The sequence below is a fragment of the Oryx dammah genome, unplaced genomic scaffold, assembly GCF_014754425.2.
Source record: "Oryx dammah isolate SB20612 unplaced genomic scaffold, SCBI_Odam_1.1 HiC_scaffold_4, whole genome shotgun sequence".
In the NCBI taxonomy this organism is placed as follows: Eukaryota; Metazoa; Chordata; class Mammalia; order Artiodactyla; family Bovidae; genus Oryx; species Oryx dammah.
The window spans coordinates 76,573,124-76,594,886 of NW_024070188.1; the positions used below are offsets into that span (position 1 = coordinate 76,573,124).

The window sequence follows — 21,763 nt, forward strand, 5'->3', positions numbered from 1 at the left end:
CACACAAAATGGATGAAACTCAAAGTAATATTCATTGAAAGTAGTCACATAGTACAAAGTGACTTCATTTATAAGAAATTCTAGAAAAGGCAAAGTAATCTACAGTGACAGATCAGTGATTGCCTGGGGACTAACAGGAGGGATTACAAATGGGCAGGAAAAGATGGTAATATTCATTACCTTCATCTGGCAAGTGATGGCTTCATGCATGTGTATGTCAAATTACATACTTTAATGCTTTTGTTTGTTGATTTTACAAAGCTCCTTTAAGAAAATCATTGTAAATTTCATTGGAGATTTTATTCCATTAGAAAGACACACCCATTTAAGATAATCCACTTAAGATAAATTCTCTATCTTGGTTTTCTGCTGAGATCAAGGGCAAAGCCCTTAAGCCTCTGAGAAGCCCATTGATTGAGATGAATCAAGGTAATCTGAATCAAAAACACTGGTTATAGCAAACACCACCCTCTTCCGGACAAGACAAACTAAACATGGACATCACCAGATAGTCAATATCAAATTACATTCTTTGCAGCAGGTGGAGCTCTATACACTCTGCAAAAATAATAGCTGGAGCTGACTATGGCTCAGATCATGAGTTTCTTATTGCAAAATTCAGACTTCAATTAGGGAAAACCACTAGACCTGCCTCCTGTGAAACCTGTATGCAGGTCAAGAACAATTAGAACTGGACATGGAACAATGGACTGGTTCCAAATTGGTAAGGGAGTATGTCAAGGCTACCTATTGTTACCCTGCTTATTTAACTTCTCTGCAGAGTACATCATAAGAAATGCCAGGCTGCATGAAGCACAAGCTGGAATCAAGATTTCAGGGAGAAATATCAATAACCTCAGATGTACAGATGACATCATTCTTATGGCAGAAAGAAAACAAACTAAAGAGCCTCTTGAAAGTGAAGAGAGTGAAAAAGTAATGAGTGAATTAATACACCAGGATTTCCCAAAGTGTTTTATGATCTTGCTTTGATCCAACCTTAAATGCTTATTTCAAGACCCAACTCCACTAAGATACTGGGTGGCAAGAAAATTGAAATTAGAATATATAATTCTACAAGTTTGAGTAAACTCCAGGAGACAGTAGAGGTCAAAGGATCCTTGCGTGCTGCAGTTCATGGGGTTGCAGAGTTGGACAGGACTTAGTGACTGATTAGATGATCTTCCCTGGTGGCTCAGAGTAAAGCATCTGCCTACAGTGCAGGACACCTGGGTTCAACCCCTGGGATGGGAAGATTCCCTGGAGAAGGAAATGGCAAACCACTCCAGAACTCTTGCCTGGAAAATCCCACGGACAGAGGAGCCTGGTAGGCTACCGTCCATGAGGTTGCAAAGAGTCGGCCACGACTGAGCAACTTCACTTTCACTTTGGTGACCGAACAACAATCCCACAAGGTTCCCAATAAGGAGACAAAGACCCACTCAATGCCTTTCCACATGTCAGTCTCCTACAGCTTCTTCAGCTGTTTCCAAGATTTAAATGTTTACCTACATAAAAGACTCATATTATTTATCAAGCTTGTAACAATTTTATTCATAATAGGAAAAAAATTACTTACATATATATACACAAAAGGCATTTATTTTCTTACTGACATAAAAAAAACACAGAAATATTTACATATGTACAAAATATTAAAACATACAAACTTTACAAATAAGGAAAACAAGCAAAACTTCACAAAGGATACTTTTTGGGGAAATACACTCTAAAAAAGAGGTAAAACAAAGGTGACAAAACATTTACATGGAGACACCAGAAGCTGATAATATTATTAATTCAGTAAAGCAAATAAAATAACCTGTTAATAGATGGTAAAGAAGATTTACTTTTAAGACTGTCTAGGTAAAATGACATGGTCTTCCTTTACCATAAAATGAAATGAATTTTTTATTTTACCTCTGAATCACAATCATAATTTCCCTTTTTCTTAAAATATTTATATTTTCTGATTTACACTGAGAATTTTAAATTTTTTCACTATTAAATTGTAAAATATTTTAAGAAGTTGTGTACCCTCTTTTTTCACTGAGGGGAAAAATCCCATGTATTACACTGATTTCAACATAAAACTGAACATCACAATACATTTTTTATTTTTTTTAAATTAAAACCTAACACTTTTCTAACTAGCCTTCATGATCAATCTCAATTGATGCAATAAGCAATCATAATCGTCGTAAATTCTTCTTGCTTTTCTTCGTACCAGGCAAAGGACCCATTTTATAACTGGCTTTTAGGGGCTTGCCATTTGAACAGTCTTCAGTGGTATGATAAGTACACAAACACTTTGTACAATAATCAAATCCACAGCTTTCTCGTTTACAGGTTGCCCGTTGTAAATAGCAATCATATTTTGCAGGTGAATTACAGCGAATACAGGCTTTAAGGCTTTCATTCTTTTTCAAAGTTTTGGCGACCTAGAAAGAAGAAAATCCATACATATATTTTACTAAGAACTGAATGTAATTTAGCTAGTCAAAACAAGGGCACTTCCCCAATACATGTATAAAGCACCAACACAACTCCTGCCTTTCAGGACTGCTCAATGAGGGAACAGACTGTCAACTGATCCAGTGGTTGTTGCTTAATGCTACAAATATGCTCTTATTCATAAATGCTACTCCCACATCAGTGCCACCTTTTCTGTGAAATCAGGAGTTGGTTGCTCTTTTACCTCTAGCTCTAGTTTTTCTTTAAAAAACCTTTCACATTATATGGCATTTACCTTTATGTAGCTATGAAGGTTACCATGTTTCCCTGTCTATGTAGTGCCTGATAAAATTGACTTTTTGCTTAGCTCTCTTCCTCAGTTATCAAAGGCAATAATTGTGAAATGTAGTATTTAAGTTTTAGAAGAAACTTCAAGGTTTCTCCTTATTTTCTTAAGTGTTTCTAAATTAGAGCTCAACACCACTGAACTGTCATAAACAATGCCAAATATCTATTATTTTTGGCACAGAAAGACCTCTCTGTGTACCTTCCTAATTTGATTACTTGAGTATCAACAGTTTTCTTACTGTAAATCCTTTTAACAATAAATACCTCATGTTTCCAATTTATTGATAAACAAAAAATTACCTCAGAGAATTCACTGTGTCGACTGTAAGTAGAACCTTTCTGATCACCTGGATCAGGTAACTTAGTTCGAGCATCTTTTTTGGGGAGAGTCTGGGTTGCTGATTTTTGCACAGATGCTAAAGGGGTTCTGAATAAAACATACTCTCTGGTCGAAGCGTGTGGTGAAAACTTAATGTTTTTTTCCTAATTAAAAAAAAAGTTTGAATAGGATTAAAAAATATCCTTCTATATTCTCAATAATCAATTTTTATTACGTTTGTACATGTAAAAAAGGCCAAATGAGAATATAAAGGATTTATTCCTGTATTCAATTTACCTGCATGTGCTTAAGCACAGCCACCCACAACTATTCAAACATTTAAAGCCTAACAACTAAGTTACTGAGAGAAACTATGAATCAGAAACGGTGAGAAAGCAACTTTACATGCTTCAGTTCAGTTTAGTCGCTCAGTCATGTCCGACTCTCTGCGACCCCATGAATCTCTGCGACCCCATGAATCATAGCACACCAGGCCTACATGCTTAGTACCCAGCATTTAATACATGATTTATAAAGCACTACGGAGAAGACAATGGCAACCCACTCCAGTACTCTTGCCTGAAAAATCCCATGGGCGGAGGAGCCTGCTAGGCTGCAGTCCATGGGGTTGCGAAGAGTCAGGCACGACTGAGCAACTTCACTTTCATTTTTCACTTTCATGCACTCGAGAAGGAAATGGCAACCCACTCCAGTGTTCTTGCCTGGAGAATCCCAGGGACGGGGGAGCCTGGTGGGCTGCCGTCTATGGGGTCGCACAGAGTTGGACACGACTGAAGTGACTTAGCAGCAGCAGCAGCACCACCACCAGAACAAAGGTCATTCTTCCCACCCACCAGTAGATGGCAATAGTCACGTTCAAGTGTCACATCAGTGCTATGAAGGGATTCAAAACAATCTATTGAGGTAGAAAATTTTTCATTAACACCAGCTTATGGATAAAGAAACTGAACCTGGAGAATTTAAGCAACACTTGACCTTAGTCTGCCAACTCCTAAGTCTGAAATTTTAATCGTGTGTTGATCTTTATTCTCAGAAACATCTCCAAAGTTACTAAGTATTTTGCAAAGTGAATGAATTCCCTTCCTATACTAAAAATCTTCTATATGTAGATAATTTTACTACTGTGTAACAGATAAAATCCCAGCCATTTTATCTTTGAATTTTCTTTTAATGAGTTATGAATGTAAAGGATTTCCAGATCATCTGTTATCTTTACTATTTCCCTCTCCCATTTCAAAGGTAGAGAGCACTAGCTGTTTATATCTTAAAATTAAAACTGCAAAGACTTACAGTAATTCTTTGTATTGCTTTATTGTACAATTGCAATGCCAACTTGTCATCTTCCAGAATTTTCTTCCAAGTTGTGCTCACTTTAGACATACTGGAAAAGTAAATGATTATAAAGGGAACAATTAAGCACCATGAAGGCTAAGATGAATATATTACAGAAACGCAGCCAGTGCAAAAAAGAAATTTCTATTAGCAGTGCTTCGCAAACCTGACTATACTTAGAAATGCCTGTGGCATGCACTTAAGATTTAAGGATGGCCCATGCCTAGTCACTTGGGTTTAATTGGTCTAAAATGGGGGCCAGGGCTCGAGTCCCTCCCCACACACCCCACCTTTTAAAAAGTTCACCATCAAGAAATTCTAAGTAGATCTAGGCTTAGGAACCCCAACACTTCATTTTTTCACAATATCCACAAATATCAAATTGGAAACCCCATTGTGTATATGGCTATTTATTAACATTAGACAAATTTCAAACATTCAACACATTGCTACTAGTAGAAATCAACTTAAAAAATCCATTTTGTTAACAAAAATGTTGTGATGTTGATTATCCCTCAAGAAGCTAGCCAATAATAAAAATCAATACTTGTGCCTGTTTTGGTTCAGTTATATTTCATGGACCAGTGTAAAGTAACAAACAGTACCTCTAAAATTTTTTCAAAAAGCCAAAAATGAACCAAGTTGGAGGCAATCTAATCCAATACTCTGGATAATCATTTAAATCCTCAATTGTTGTTTAGTTGCTAAGTTGTGTCAACTCTTGTGATCCCATGGACTACAACCTGCCAGGTTCCTCTGTCCATGGGATTTCCCAGTTCAAAATACTGGAGTGGGATGGGAGGGGGGTTCAGGATGGGGGACAAGTGTATACCCATGGCTGATTCATGTCAATGTATGGCAAAAACCACAATACTGTAATTAGCCTCCAATTAAAATAAATAAATTAAAAAAAAAAAGAATACTGGAGTGGGTTGCCATTTCCTTCTCCAAATCTTCCCGACCCAGGGACTAAACCCAAGTCTTCTGCATTGGCAGGTGGATTCTTTACCACTGAGCCAATAGGGAAGACCTAATTCTCTGCTATCTCATCCTAAAAGGTTTTCTCTGGTTGGATAGGGAAGAAAGGGCAGTTAGTAAAAGGTTTCTAAGAAGTAGTCATAATCAGACCCATTTGCATGTTTCTGCATTTTTATCACTTTTAAACTTGAAAATGGTCTAAAAAGAACAGAAATAATTACTTCATACTTTCATGTGTCACAAAAATCAAATTCCCATTGGACCTGTACAGCAGACCCCTAGGCTGTTGTTTTTATAGTTATGACCAGAAGATGTAGCTTAGATATGAACAACTTCAGAACCAAAAGAAACAAAGATCCCAACCTAACAGAAATAGCTTTCACTAGCATAATATGAAATTTGAAGTAACCGGATTAAAAGCATACTTTCACCACTTCAATTAAAACTACAGTGCAAGACTACACTATCATTGTACGAGCTGGTAGTGCTGAGCTATCTAACAAAAATGTTCATGGATTATACTAATACATATACTCAGAGCAACAATACTTACTTGATTAAGTCCATCTCACTGAGTTGTGTTAAAATATTTGCTAAGAGATGTTTGAGTCCTCTTCGAAAGAGTTCACTGAGAATATCCACACATTCGAGGCCCATTTTCCTACCAATTATATTTTGTAGTCTAAAATTTCCACTGGATATAAATTCCTTCAGCTTCTCCCAATCTATTTTAGCATTTCGTTTACAATTTTTTTTTAACGTTGAACAAACCACTTTTTCAAAATGAAGAGCTGGCAGCAAGTTTTTGTTGGGATATCGGTCTGGGCTTTGTGTCCGTAGCAGGCAGCATTGTGGACTGTCACTGAAACTTTCCACCAGGGCAAGGCTACTGTCTTCATGTTCACTGAGGCCACTTTGTTGGGAAAATGAAGAGTAGCCACTGTCCTCATAACATCCGCTGGTCTCTAGTTCTTGTATGTCATTGGAACTATCAAGTGTTTGTTGTATGCGTTGATTTTCCTTGTTATGCAACGGCTTGCCTTCAGTTTCAGGTTCTACAATCCTGGGGCTCACAGCCGGGGACCCAACATCCGATAACCTTTCATAATCTTTTATGCAGTCTTTAGAAGAGCCTTCCAAATACGCAGTAGTGCAGGAACCTTGTCTTCTACAGTCATCAGGCTTGACTGGTTTATTTCCAGAATGAACATGGTTATAGTTAAAATCACACTTCATTGTGACACAGAGTGTGGAACTTGCTTCTTTAGAACCTACAAAAAGAACATAACATTATGCCCCATGGCAAAAATTTCCATATATCACTACTTTAACTTTGGGATACAGATTTAATCACTTTGCATTCTTTCAGAACTGTGTACTTTCCATGAAATTAACTATGAAATTATCCAAGTATAATGTGAGAAAGTATTACTAAAATCTAATAAGTACATATATCTTATTCTTGAGGGAGTACTTCACTATAGTCTGCTTTTAAATCTGGTGTAACTATACCATCTGACTTTTAGAGTCATATCTGAGTAGAAAATAGTGACAAATATTTAACAAATAGTCTGTGCGTATAGAAGAAAGAAATATGATGCATCAAGAGTGGGGCCTGAGGTAAGAGACATCCTTAGAGAAATCAAATAATTCTAGAAATATGGTTGGTTAAGATAACGGAAGACAGCATGTATAACGGTCAAAAGAGTTTTGATAAAAGTTGCAAAAAGCTTATATATTTCAATGTTAGTAATTATTATAACTGACTCACTGGAAAAGACCCTGATGCTGGGAAAGATTGAAGGCAAAAGGAGAAGGGGGCGGCAGAGGATGAGATGGTTACATAGCATCACCAACTCAATGGATAAGAATTTGAGCAAACTCTGGGAATACCTAAGAACAGGGGAGCCTGGTGTGCTATAATCCATGGGATCGCAAAGAGCTGGAAAAAACTTAGCAACTAAACAACAATTATAAGTCTTATATAATAATCACAAAATCTATACTAAGTTTAGAGAAAGGACTAAAGAGCCAATAAATTTAATCATTTGTAAATTAACCACTAGGGGTTTCCCAGGGGTACCATGGTAGTGTTTAGAATCCGCCTAAGCGGCTAAGCACACATGCACAAATTAACCACACTAGTGACTTCTGGGGCAGGATAATTTTGCTGGGGGTTGTCCTGTCTGTTGCAGGATGTTTAGCAACTTTTAGCTATCTGATGCCATTAGCAGCCGCTATTCCTCCAGCAGGACAATAAAAAAATGTCTCCAGCAACCATTTATTGCCAAATGTTGGGAGTAGGGGAAAGGTGTGTGTGTGTGTGTTAGTCACTCAGTCGTGTCCGACTCTTTGCGACCCCATGGACTGTAGACCACCAGGCTCCTTTGTCCATGGGATTCTCCAGGCAAGAATACTGGAGTGGGGGAAGTTAGCAGGGGCAAAATCTCCCCCATTCTCAGTTAAGAACTGCTGTTTTAAAAGATGATTAGGATTTCTGGCAGGCAGTGGTGGCTGGGAAGGAATATGTAGATGGGTTTAAGAAAACTGCTTAGCATTTTTTAAGGCAGAGTATATGGATTGTATGTGCTTCTAATGTACTCCCCCATCTACTATACTATACCTCCTGCAAACCAATCACAGGTAGGTAACAATTTACCCTATAAGTAAATATACCTAAGTACAGTCAGTATGTTTAGTCTGTACTAAACACTGGTAATCTGTTCATACGGAATTTACTGTTTTTACTTAGAACAGAACCACTAAGCACTAAAGGACACCTTGTAGATAGAAACTTTCTTCTAACGAAGTTTAAAAGTTTAGGGACATAAATATTCCCCCAGTTAACTCTAACTCTAGAAGAAATTATTCTGAGTTGTTCCCTTGTATTCAGAAAAGAGTAAATTCTGAGATTTTTATTTTTGCCTCAAGTAAGGAATTAAGTATGATTTAGCTAAGACCACACATGTTATCTGAAGATAAAGAAGCCACCAACAAAGACACGTTTTATTTTGTTTAGTTCCCTAAAGGGAATGGGCATGTTCAATCGTGTCACACTTTGTGACCCTATGGACTCCTCTGTCCATGGAATTCTCCAGGCAAGAATACTGGAGTGGGTTGCCATGCCCTTCTCCTGGGGATCTCCTCTGACCCAGGGATAGAACCCCGTCTTTTGTGTCTCCTGCAATGGCAGGTGGGCTCTTTACCACTAGCACCACCTGGGAAATCCTAAAGGGAAGAGGCCTGAAACTATATTTCAAAAACTCAATTCTTTTCAAAGGCATTCTTCCCCTGCTGCCTTTTCAACTCAGTTCCTAGAAGACTATCCTAAAGACCCCATTCATTCAACATTGTTCTCAGAGTATGGACAGTTTCTTAAGTTCAGAGCTAATAATGATTCAGCTACTTTATAATTGTTTAGAAGTCAACAATTTCCAACATTTCCAAACATGTGCTCAAAACTCTGAGGTAGAATGTGAAGTGACAGACGCTCAGCCAATGCTCAGTCATGTCGGACTCTCTGTGACCCCATGGACTTCTCCAGGCCAGAATGTTGGAGTGGTAGCCCTTCCCTTCTCCAGGGGATCTCCCCAAACCAGGGATCAAACACAGGTCTCCTGCATTGCAGGTGGATTCTTTACAAGCTGAGTCACAAGGATCATGAAAAAAGTATATATATATAAATCTCACGGTTCAGAGACCTCTTGAATCAGAAAGATGAGGGTTAAGAGTCAATCCTAAAGGAAATCAACCTTGAATATTCATTACAAGGACTGAAGCTGAAGCTCCAATACTTTGGCCACCTCATGTGAACAGCAGACTCAAAAGACCCCGATGCTGTGAAAGATTGAAGGCAAAAGGCGATGACAGAGGATGAGATGGTTGGATGGCATCACTGATTCAGTGGACGTGAATTTGAGCAAACTCCAGAGACAGTGAAGGACAGGGAAGACTGGCATGCTGCAGTCCATGGGGTCGCAAAGAGCTGGACAAAACTGAGCAAATGAGCAACAGAGTTTAGCTCTGCCACTTCATTTACCCAATGCCTACTTAGTGACAGAGTCTTGAGAAGGAAAGAAACTAGCCACAGATCTTTTGAAGGTGAAATCCTGATATCTTGAAAGCCTTGTGAAAATCCAGACAGAGGTGGACCCTGAAAGGAAAAGTGTTGAACTTTCAAGGAAGAGGAAGGCCTGCAGGGCTGTGACTTGGTAACCGATAGGGGGAGAAGGATTGAAAATTAATGTTGAAGAGGTATAGAATGCTATTGGATTTTTAGAGTAGACTGGCTTTTATTCATCGTGTAATAAAGAGCCTCTGAGGGGTTCTAAGTGAGACATCTGGTTAACACTAGGATTTCCCTGTAGCTCAAACGGTAAAGAATCTGTCTGCAATGCAGGAGATCAGGGTTCGATTCCTGGATCGAGAAGATCCTCTGGAGAAGGGAATGGTAATCCACTTCAGTATTCTTCCCTGAAGAATCCCATGGTCCCATGGACAGAGGAGCCTGGCAGGATACAGTCTGTGAGGTTGCAAAGAGTCGAACATGGCTGTGCAACTAACACACAAATAAATAAATGATTGCCAGCTGTGGAAAATATTGGATTATATTAATAGGAAGGTATAGGGTTGGCCAAGAAGTTCGTTGGGTTTTTTCAAAAGACACTGTGGAAAAACTTGAAAACTCCTGTGAAAAAATTTGAACAAACTTGGCTAATCCAATACAAGTGAAAGCAGGGAGGCTAGGTGGAAATGCCTATCACAGGAGTCTAGAGAGTTGGGTACCCAAGACTAGGATGACCGCAGGGCAAATAAGGATAACTGAACAGATCTGAGATCTTTTCAGAAGGGTAAAGTCAACAGAGGTTGGTGATACACTGTATTAGATGTGAATACCCTGGGTTTAAATCATGAGCATCTCAGGTGAAAAAAACCGAGCAAGTTAACCCTTAAAGCTATTTCCTCATGTATAAAATGCAGGTAAGAAAACCAAACTGGACTAAATGCATGGCAGAGTTTCCATCACATATAGTTTAATAAACAGAATCTATTTTCACTGTGTTATTTTTGTAAGCCAAACCCTTCATATTCTTTATATTTAAATCACGAACATGTTCAAAGTGGCAAAATACATTCTACACAGACTTATGCATTTCAGATTATATTTTTCCCTAGGAATCAAATCCAACTTCAAATGAAAGTCCTTGCTCAGCCTTTTGCCATTTTGTGATCTAGAACACTGAACTGGTCTTTCAATTTCTTTAAAACGGAGATACTATATCCATAATATCTACCTCATGGAGTTGGTAAAGATTCACCACTGCATTTTTAAAACCTCTTATTTACCAACTCAATAGTCCAATCATGAAAAAGTGGTATTAGGTAGTTAACTGTACAAAGTTAACGTCTATTTAGCTTCCCAATGTAGATTTAACATTTCATAGTAAAATATAATAGTTAAAAAGACTATAGTGCTTAAAGTTAAAAACTCTTTACAGCTATCCCAATGCTAAATAATTAAGCACTACAACCTCCAGTACCTACAAGATAACCAGCATGTGCCCAATATCAATGAGGCATGGCTATTTCTTTAAAAGAGCCTCAAACCTGCTGCCATAAACTGCAAAAATCAGTCATAACCCCCAAGAGAATATTTTAGAAAAGCCTATTTCAGAAATATTTGAATGCAACATTTTTTAAAATTTCATTTTCTCAAATTTTCAAATATAGAAAAAAATCCAGGGGACAGCAAACACTCTCGTGAGGGGCAAGGTAGTAAAGACAACTGGAGTTAAGCAACCAAAAAAATCCCTTCTTAAAGCTACCAATCTCCAGAATTTCAGAGGGTTTTATGAGTCAGGGATTTCTAGACACAGACTTAACCTGTTAAAATATTTTTTGAGTCTTCTAGATTCCTTTTCTAAAGAAAGGAGCGTCTTTCAGTGATTACCAAATATATACCATCAAGTTGTTAACTTCTAAAATTTTTCACAATTTCTAAAGTAAAATGAACGCAGCTGAGTCTTTTTAAGAGACAGCAACAAAGAGGATAAAAGTAAGCGTTCATTTGGGTGCATTCCATTCCACCCAAGAGCTGGAATAAAAGATTGGGTCCCCAGAAGCACAAGGAAAAAAAAACACCAAACTAATTCTTCACTTCTCAGATCTTCTTCCCAAATTCTTCAAAACCAGCTACATTTGGACAAATTCGGGGTTTCTGCATTAAAAATGCCTTTTTCCCTCCTTCCATTTCAGTCCAGGCCTTGAGACTGAGTCACTCACTGGGTTCAAGGGGGTAAAAAAGAGAAATTCAACGTTTTTGTTTGGACATCCCCAACAGAGCCTTGGCCCGATAAGAAGGGTCCCTTCATTTGGCGGGGATTGGGGAAGGGGAGACCCTGGAAATCCCGAGGGGTAGGAGGGGTGGCCCTCAGGGCGCGGACCGGCGGAGGCGGGAGATAGCAGCGAGCACGATCTCCCGCGCCCGCCAGGAAGACTGAGGTGGCGAAAACCTGGGAGGACTGACTTCCGACCTGAGTGCGGGGCAGGAGTGGAGAAGGGGCGCTGAAGTGAGGGGTCGGGCACCCGGCTGGACTCCGAGGGCCGCTGGCTCGCGGGCCCTGTCAGCGCCGAGGCTCCCGGGTGGGGGAGGGGCGGCAGGGGGCATTTGGCGCCCGGGCTCGCGGGGTGGAGGTCGGTAGCCCTGCCCAGGGTGAGGAGGCCCCGACCCGCACCTTTGGGGGGCTGGCGCCCCGGCTCGCCGGCACGGCTGGACCCAGGCGCGCCAGCCATCCTGCCCCGGGACCTCTGCTTCCCCTCTCCGGCCTTGCCCCCGGCCTTCTTCCTCTGGGTCCCGGGGAAACCGCTGCCCGCCCGCCCAAGGACCAGCAAGGGGCCGCACGGCTGGACTCGGGAGGGTGTCGGATCCAGGTCGTTGCCCACCACCCCCCGCCACCAAGCCACCGTCATTCCCCCGCCGGGCACCCCTTCTGGAAGGGGCGCCCCGCTCGCTCCCTCTCCTCTCACCCACCGTCCGAGGGGCAAGGGCGCCCGGCGGCTGTCAGGGCGCCGTAGCTGCCGCGGCAGGAACCGGAGAGCGGCCGTAGGCAGCAGCTGCAGGGCCGCCGACTCATGCCAGGGGCAAGAGAGGGGTCGGCCTCAGGTGAGAGAGCTGCGGCCGCGACAAGAGAGCGAGCAGCAAACTTCTCAGAGCTCTTATCTTCCAAAAGGCGCCAGCTGGTACTTTTAAAATCTTTGAATTTGGTGCCCAAATCCGCACGGCCCAATGGGGCGCGCAGCTCGCACGCGCGACCCAATGGGAGGGCGGCGGGAGGGCGTCCCCTCACTCGCGCCCAATGGGAGGCTGCTGAGGCGGGGCCGAGCCACCAGACCCAGCCCCTTTCCTCCCTCGCCAGCTCCGCTCGTCCGGAAAGATGCGGAGGCCGGGGGCGGGACCGAGGCGGGGCCTCGGAGCGCGGGGAGGCCACGGCGCGGCCGCACGTGGAGGGCTCCTACCACGCACGCGCGTTCCCGCCACGCTCTCCTCTGCCATCTGAGGGACCGGCCTCCGGCGGGTCCTAACTTCATCCTGAAGGCGGCTCCGGCTTGTATCTGAGGAACTCCGATGGGTGCAGAGCACGGCTGACTTCCTCCGGTCATCTTTCCAGCGGGAGTTTGATGAGCGGCGACTCCTGACTGTCCGAGAATGCAGACTTTCCGGAAGATGAACCCTCCCCCCAGCTCGGCTTAGCCCGCCTCTCTAGGATTTAGGCGCGCTCCTCTCGCCTTCTAGTTTCGCCCCTCCCCCTGTTCAGCGCTTTCGCGCAAGCGCTGGTGGTGGGCGGCCGCCTTGGAGTTGGCGGGTTGGCGCTTGCGCGCTGGGGTCCCCCGCGTTTCTCTCTGGAGGCGGGGGAGGCGGAGAGCCCTGGGGAGCGGTGGGTGGGGCCGCGTCCCTCATGCGCGCGGAGCTGGTCCTGTCTCCTCAGTGGCGGGAGACCCCGACTGAGGTGAATCTCCTTGGGCCCTTGCTGAAGGGATGAGACTGGGACCGTCTGTTCTTTTTTGTAAGCGTGTTTGTTTTTTTATTTTCGATCATTGTTCCTCAGCCACCTTGCTTTAATCATGGACGTTTAAGCTTATTAAATATATATCTACTGTACTCTCCTGGGTTTCCTCTCAAGTGCCAAGCACACACTGTAATCCTATTCCAGAATCAATGAATGAATGAATCAGTCATCCTGTCCTGCTCCTGATAAGTCGCTTCAGTCGTGTCCGATTCTGTGCGACCCCATAGACTGCAGCCCACCAGGCTCCCCCGTCCCTGGGATTCTCCAGGCAAGAATACTGGAGTGGGTTGCCATTTCCTTCTCCAATGCATGAAAGTGAAAAGTGAAAGTGAAGTCACTGTTGTGTCCGACTCAGCGACCCCATGGACTGCAGCCTACCAGGCTCCTCCGCCGATGGGGATTTTCCAGGCAAGAGTACTGGAGTGGGATGCCACATCCTGTCCTAGGAGTTCCAAACCCGACTCCCTGAGTCTGAAGGCCCTTGGCCGTGATTTTCTAATGATGGAGGAAAGGGTGGAAGTATTCATTGCTAGGTCTTCTATAGCAAGTTGTACCGTACGTGTCATGCTGAAGTTTTAACTGTGCGTTTAAGTGGTGACATTGCATTCCCCAGTTTCGATTTTGGTCAGAACACAGTGAAGCCAAAGGATGTAAGCTCCCGAATGTCCGAATTCCTGTCTTTTGCAGTTTTCCCACTTTTGCCTTTCTGCAGCCTCCAGGAGAGTTAATAGTTGGCGGTGTGGTAAGCAAATGCAGAAGACAAGAGGTTCGATCCCTGGATCGGGAAGATTCCGCCCCACCCCCTGCTCCGCTCCCAGGAGGAAATGGCAACCCACTCCTGGTGGCCATGGTCCATGTTGTCGTAAAGTCAGACTTAGCATGCAACACACAAGTGCTAAGTTAAGTTGTTATCAAGTCCTTTGTGAAGCAGGGCGGGAATCAAGGTGAATCCTGCAAATGCTGAGTTGATCCTCTCTTTGTGTAAACTTTTTTATAGTTCATCATGGTTTTCTGCGTTTATTTTCATTTTTTAGAATGTTGCCTAAAATTAGTATTTTTCTTGGTTGCTGAAATTTTTGGCGTCCTTTTAAATTTTGCACCTGGGTCCTGTCTCTCACCCCACCCTGGCCCTGGTGCTAAGTCCTGGAGACACATGGTTGAAAAGACAGAAGTCCTGACCTTCAGGGAGTTGACATTCTGATGGGAAAGAAATTGGCAGTTGACAGTTTCATTGAATGAAAGAGGAATATAAAACAACATAAGAATATAAAACATCTTCCCAACCCAGGTATCGAACCAGCGCCTTTTACATCTCCTGCATTGGCAGGCAGATTCTGTAGTACTAGCCCACCTGGGAAGCCCTATAAAACAACATAAGAGGGTAGAGAATGGGCTGACTGGAAGGGCATGGCTAAGGACTTTGGGTGCTCAGGAAGGTTTCTGAGGCTTTGGACAAAGTTTGGAATGTTGAGGTGGCAATTGAAAGATCTGCATAATAAGCAGAGGAAGGAGGCCGAAGGTGCAGGGCTTATTCCAGGACTTGAGGGAATTCTAGAGCCAGCAGAGCAAAAGACTGTAGGAGTGGAGGTCAGGTAGAAGCGGAGGTCAAGTAGAAGCCAGATCCTATAGATCGTGGTTAACTGTTTGAGGGATGTTTGCAAGGGAGTGATTTGTTAAATGAGTATTAAAACTATGGTAGCCTTTTGATCTGATAGACACTTGGTAAATGTTAGTCTTTAATTCTCACAATAACCTTAGCATTTTCATTTTCTGATTGTGCTTCAAAGTGTAAGTTCATTCTCAAAGAATGACACAGCTAGTAAGCAAAAATTCCAGCCTGAGTCTTTGGGAATAGAGCATGTACTTTCCTCTGTGTTACACTGGGGAGTAATATTTGTGGGAGACCTGATTGTTTATATGTACATTTTCATGTTGCTTTTGACAGGGGCAAAGTGAAGGGACAAAACAGGTGATGATAGTTAATCCAACTAGGGGATTTAAGTAAACAATATGAGAGACCCCTGTAAGTTAATAATTTCTCAAGAAATTATTAATAATTACTCAAGAAATTATTATTAATAATTACTCACGAAAGAATAATAAGAAAGAATAATTACTCAAGGAAGCAGGTTTGCTTAGCAGCAAAACCATGTAACAGAAGCTCATGACATGCCCCAGGACAATAAAACAATGGAGGTGTGACACCCCCATCGTGCACAGTGAGCTCAGTAAGTTAATGATCCCTAGGACATGCTCTCTGCATAAAAACATAAAACATAAAAACAATTATTTGTGGACCTCGTGTGACCGTGTAAGGACAAGAAAATTCCCCTGCTTAACCTGGAGGAGGAACTAATGATGGAAGCATGAAATCTACTCAAGAAAGACGCAGAAGCTCTTCTCCCCACTTCCTTTGATTATGAAACTGTTGCCCAGTAAGTTCATGGTGCGACACCCCCTTTCCCACCCACTTGTTAACCTCACAAGCGTCCTGTTCTAGTGTGTGTGTTTTAGTCACTCAGTTGTGCCTGATTCTTTTCAACCCTATAGTCTGTAGCCCGCCGGGCTACTTTGTCCATGGAATTCTCCAGGAAAGAATACTAGAGTGGGCCGCCATTTCCTTCTGTAGGGGATCTTCTCCACCCAGGGACTGAACCTGGAACTGCCACACTACCATCTCAGTCACCTGGGAAGCCCAGGTGATTCTAGTAAATCACTTGTTATGTACCACTTTGCCTCTTGCTGAATTCTTTTTGCACTGAGACATAAAGGTCTATGGTACTGAAGCTCTTCAGAGCCCCCGGAACAACACTCCAGTTTCACTTCCCATTTGACCTTAGAGATTTTTATTCACCTCCTTTATTTTTAGATGAGGACATATATATGAAATTTGAAGGGAGGGGGTTCTCCAGTTATTTTTAAATTTATTTTCAGAAAAAGACTAAGATATTGGGAAAATTAAAATTACTATTGTAACGTAAGGTAAGATAAAGATTGAAGCATGTTTTATTGCATGCTGGAATAGTCTTTTTCTCTAGGTTTATTAATATTGATTTTAACTATTAGAGCTTTATAGTGAAATGCTATTTTTTATACTTATTTTTGATTGATGATTGCTTTACAAAATTTGTTTGATTTTTGCTATACAGCATGAATTAGTCATAGGTGTACATATGTCCCTTCCCTCTTGAACCTCCCGCCCACCCTTCCCCACCCCTCTAGGTTATTACAGAGCCCTGGTTTGAGTCACTCTGAGTTATACAGTGTATTTCCATAAGCTATCTATTTTATATACGGTAGTGTATATGCTTCCATGCTACTGTCTCCATCTCACTCTCTCCTTAATCTCCTCAGCCCTTGTCCATAAATCTCTGTCTCCGTCTCTATTGCTGCCTTGCAAATAGGTTCACCAGTACCATCTTTCTAGATCCTGTATATATGCGTTAATATACAATATTTTTTTTCTCTTTCTGACTTACTTTACTCTGTATAATAGGCTCTAGGTTGATCTGCCTCACATTAGAACTGAATCAAATGTGTTCCTTTTTATGGTTGAGCAGTATTGAATTGTGTATATGTACCATACCTTCTTTATAACCATGCATCTGTTGATGGACATCTAGGTTGCTTCCATGTCCTAGCTATTATAAATAGTGCTGCAATGAACATTGGTGTGAAAATGTGAAAGTGTTAGTTGCTCAGTCGTGTCTGACTCTTTGCGACCCTATAGACTATAACCTGCCTGCCCAGTCTCCTCTGTCCATGAAATTCTCCAGTCAGAAATACTGGAGTGGGGTGCCATTCCATTCTCCAGGGGATCTTCCCAGCCCAGGGATTGAACCCAGGTCTCCTGCATTGCAGGCAGATTCTTTACCATCTAAGCCACCAGGGGAGTCATTGGGGGTACATAAGTCTTTTTCAGTTTTGGTGAAATATTATTCTTAACTGACAATTAACTTTCAATAGCCTCATGAGCACCTGTTAGTTTTATTCTTAGTGGGAAGTTCGGGCAGGGCCCTTCTGAATTTTACTAGATGTCAACAGATGTATGTACTTCTTTCTTTTTGCAAATCTGTATCAGAATTGTTGTTTTCAGGTGGAAAATGAAGTGCAGAGAGAACTGTCTTTATTCTCACCAAATTCTTATTGTATATGTGGGGTGTCTGGAAATAATTGAGATGTGGTGCCTGCCCCCTTTGCTTACTATCTGGGCCTGCAACCTAATAGATGTAGATTCTCAGTAAATAATCTTTGAATAAAAGTGTTATGAGTACAGGGGGTAGAGGATAAGGTGTACATAATATAGTTGTGAACACCAGATGAGTCAAATACATCTAGTTACAGTGGAATTTTTATAGAATAGAGTGACTATATTATACAATAGAGGAGTGACTTCTGTATCCCAGGGTAAGAGTACAGGACAAGGTTTGTCAACCTCAGCACTACTGACATTTTAGACAGATGACAATTCTTTGTTGTGGAGGCTGTGCTGTGCACTGTAGGGTATGACAAGATCAGAACCTTGCATTTTAGGAAGATGAACCTGGTGGTTATGTATGTGTGATCTGAATTAGAGAGGATGCAGGGGACTATGCAAGTAGTCCAGGAGATGTAATTTTGGACAAGATTGGAATGGAATCTGTGAAGATGAGGGTGTTTAGTAAGAGACTAGGTGTGAGCAATAACTGCCTATGAGGAAGAGGAGCAGAGAAGCCCCAGCAAGATGGTAGGCGCTGGAGCAGCGGCTGTGCGGTGCTGGAGCGGCTCTGAGGAGATACCCCATGTCCAAGAACAAAGAAGAAGCACCAGCAAGATGGTAGGAGGGGCAAAATCATATTCAGAATCAAACCCCATACCCTCCAGAGATGCTCAGAGGGCTCAAACAAACCTTGTACGCACCAGGAGCCAGAGACCCCACAGAGACAGAACTGCGAGTGTCTCCTGTGGGGGTATGGGTCAGCAGTGGACTGCCGCAGGTGCAGGGGATCTGGGTGCAGCAGACTTGGGTATAGCATAAGCCCTCTTGGAGGAGGTGGCCATTAACCCCACCGTAGAGCCGCCAGAACTTACACAGTCTGGGGAACAAACTCTTGGTGGGCACAAACAGAACCTCGTGCGCTCCAGGACCCAGGAGAAAGGAGCAGTGACTCCACAAGAGACTGACCCAGACTTGCCCGTGTGTGTCCAGGAGTCTCCAGCGGAGGCCTGGGTCGGCGGTGGCCTGATGCAGGGCCCTCCAAGGAGGTCACCTTTACCTTCATTACCTCAACCATAGTTTCAGTTCAGTCACTCAGTTCTGTCCCACTACTTGCAATCCCATGAATCACAGCACGCCAGGCCTCCCTGTCCATCACCAACTCCCGGAGTTCACTCAAACTCATGTCCATCGAGTTGGTGATGCCATCCAGCCATCTCATCCTCTGTCGTCCCCTTCTCCTCCTGCCCCAATCCCTCCCAGCATCAGGGTCTTTTCCAGTGAGTCAACTCTTCGCATGAGGTGGCCAAAGTACTGGAGTTTCAGCTCAGCTTCAGTCCTTCCCATGAACACCCAGGGTTGATCTCCTTTAGGATGGACTGGGTGGATCTCCTTGCAGTCCAAGGGACTCTCAAACACCACAGTTCAAAAGCATCAATTCTTCGGCGCTCAGCCTTCTTCACAGTGCAACTCTCACATCCATACACAACCACTAGAAAAACCACAGCCTTGACTAGACGGACCTCTGTTGGCAAAGTAATATCTCTGCTTTTCAATATGCTATCTAGGTTGGTCATAACTTTCCTTCCAAGGAGTAAGTGTCTTTTAATTTCATGGCTGCAATCACCATCTGCAGTGATTTGGGAGCTCCAAAATATAAAGTCTGATACTGTTTCCACTGTTTCCCCATCTATTTGCCATGAAGTGATGAGACCAGATGCCATGATCTTCGTTTTCTGAATGTTGAGCTCTAAGCCAACTTTTTCACTCTCCTCTTTCACTTTCACCAAGAGGCTTTTTAGTTCCTCTTCACTTTCTGCCATAAGGGTGGTGTCATCTGCATATCTGAGGTGATTGACATTTCTCCCGGCAATCTTGATTGCAGCTTGTGCTTCTTCCAGCCCAGCGTCTCTCATGATGTACTCTGTATAAGTTAAATAAGCAGGGTGACAATATACAGCCTTGACGTACTCCTTTTCCTATTTGAAACCAGTCTGTTGTTCCATGTCCAGGTCTAGCTGTTGCTTCCTGATAGGTTTCTCAGGTGGTCTGGTATTCCCATGTCTTTCAGAATTTTCCACAGTTTCTTGTGATCACACAGTCAAATGCTTTGGCATAGTCAAAACCACCATAGTTTGGCCCTAGGTAAATAACAGGGAGGGAACACAGTCCCACCCATCAACAGAAAACTGGATTAAAGATTTACTGTACATGGCCATATAAGCATCTGAATGAAGAATTCCAAAGAATAGCAAGAAGAGATAAGAAAGCCTTCCTCAGTGATCAATGCAAAGAAATAGAGGAAAACAACAGAATGGGAAAGAGAAGAGATCTCTTCAAGAAAATTAGAGATACCAAGGGAACATTTCATGCAAAGATGGGCTCGAAAAAGAACAGAAATGGTATGGACCTAACAGAAGCAGAAGATATTAAGAAGAGGTGGAAAGAATACACGGAAGAACTGTACAAGAAAGATCTTCATGATCAAGATAATTACGATGGTGTGATCACTCACCTAGAGCCAGACATTCTGGAATGTGAAGTCAAGTGGGCCTTAGAAAGCATCACTACAAACAAAGTTACAGGAGGTGATGGAATTCCAATTGAGCTATTTCAAATCCTGGAAGATGATGCTGTGAAAGTGCTGCACTCAATATGCCAGGAAATTTGGAAAACTCAGCAGTGGCCACAGGACTGGAAAAGGTCACTTTTCATCCCAATCCCAAAGAAAGGCAATGCCAAAGAATACTCAAACTACCGCACAATTGCACTCATCTCACACGCTAGTAAAGTAATGCTCAAAATTCTCCAAACCAGGCTTCAGCAATATGCGAAGCGTGAACTTCCAGATGTTCAAGCTGGTTTCGGAAAAGGCAGACGAACTAGAGATCAAATTGCCAACATCTGCTGGATCATGGAAAAAGCAAGAGAGTTCCAGAAAAACATCTACTTCTGCTTTCTTGACTATGCCAAAGCCTTTGACTGTGTGGATCACAAGAAACTGTGGAAAATTCTGAAAGACATGGGAATACCAGACCACCTGACCTGCCTCGTGAGAAACCTATATGCAGGTCAGGAAGCAACAGTTAGAACTGGACATGGAAAAACAGACTGGTGCCAAATAGGAAAAGGAGTACGTCAAGGCTGTATATTGTCACCCTGCCTATTTAACTTCTATGCAGAGTACATCATGAGAAACCCTGGGCTGGAAGAAGCACAAGCTGGAATCAAGATTGCTGGGAGAAATATCAATAACCTCAGATATGCAGATGACACCACCCTTATGGCAGAAAGTGAAGAGGAACTAAAAAGCCTCTAGGTGATAGTGAAAGAGGAGTGAAAAAGTTGGCTTAAAGCTCAACATTCAGAAAACGAAGATCATGGCATCTGGTCCCATCACTTCATGGCAAATAGATGGGGAAACAGTGAAAACTGTCAGTCTTTATTTTTCTCAGCTCCAAAATCACTGCAGATGGTGACTGCGGCCATGAAATTAAAAGATGCTTACTCCTTGGAAGAAAAGTTATGACCAACTTAGATAATATATTCAAAAGCAGAGACATTACTTTGCCAACAAAGGTCCATCTAGTCAAGGCTATGGTTTTTCCAGTAGTCATGTATGGATGTGAGAGATGGACTGTGAAGAAAGCTGAGCACCGAATAATTGATGCTTTTGAATTGTGGTGTTGGAGAAGACTCTTGAGAGTCCCTTGGACTGCAAGGATATCCAACCAGTCCATTCTGAAGGAGATCAGTCCTGGGTGTTCTTTGTAAGGAATCTAAAGCTGAAACTCCGGTACTTTGGCCACCTCATACGAAGAGTTGACTCATTGGAAAAGACTCTGATGCTGGCAGGGATTGGGGGCAGGAGGAGAAGGGAACCACAGAGGATGAGATCGCTGAATGGCATCACCGACTCGATGGATGTGAATTTGAGTGAACTCCAGGGGTTGGTGATGGACAGGGAGGCCTGGCGTGCTGCGATTCATGGGGTCGCAAAGAGTCGGACACGACTGAGCGACTGACCTGAACTGTACATGTCCCCGCCCA

The 21,763-nt window shown here is 42.7% G+C and overlaps 1 protein-coding gene across 1 annotated transcript; it reads right to left on the reverse strand.

Moving 5' to 3' along the window:
- Window positions 1-1,717: 1,717 nt before the first annotated feature.
- Window positions 1,718-12,681, reverse strand: FBXO5 (F-box protein 5). Its single transcript, XM_040238715.1, has 5 exons — window positions 12,483-12,681; window positions 6,006-6,723; window positions 4,433-4,523; window positions 3,103-3,285; window positions 1,718-2,441 (listed from the first exon to the last, which is right to left on the reverse strand). Exons 1-5 carry the CDS (start codon window positions 12,583-12,585, stop codon window positions 2,190-2,192), a joined length of 1,347 nt encoding a protein of 448 aa, XP_040094649.1. The 5' UTR covers window positions 12,586-12,681; the 3' UTR covers window positions 1,718-2,189.
- Window positions 12,682-21,763: the final 9,082 nt, after the last annotated feature.

Bases quoted from the DNA above. Each gene is read 5' to 3' on its own strand.
- FBXO5 (XM_040238715.1), bottom strand. From the start codon at position 12,585: ATGAGTCGGCGGCCCTGCAGCTGCTGCCTACGGCCGCTCTCCGGTTCC. The intron at 4,524-6,005 runs GTAAGTATTGTT...TTACTTTTCCAG, and splicing joins AGTGAGATGGACTTAATCAA to TATGTCTAAAGTGAGCACAA. The intron at 3,286-4,432 runs GTAAGTCTTTGC...TTTTTTAATTAG, and splicing joins AAGCAATACAAAGAATTACT to GAAAAAAACATTAAGTTTTC.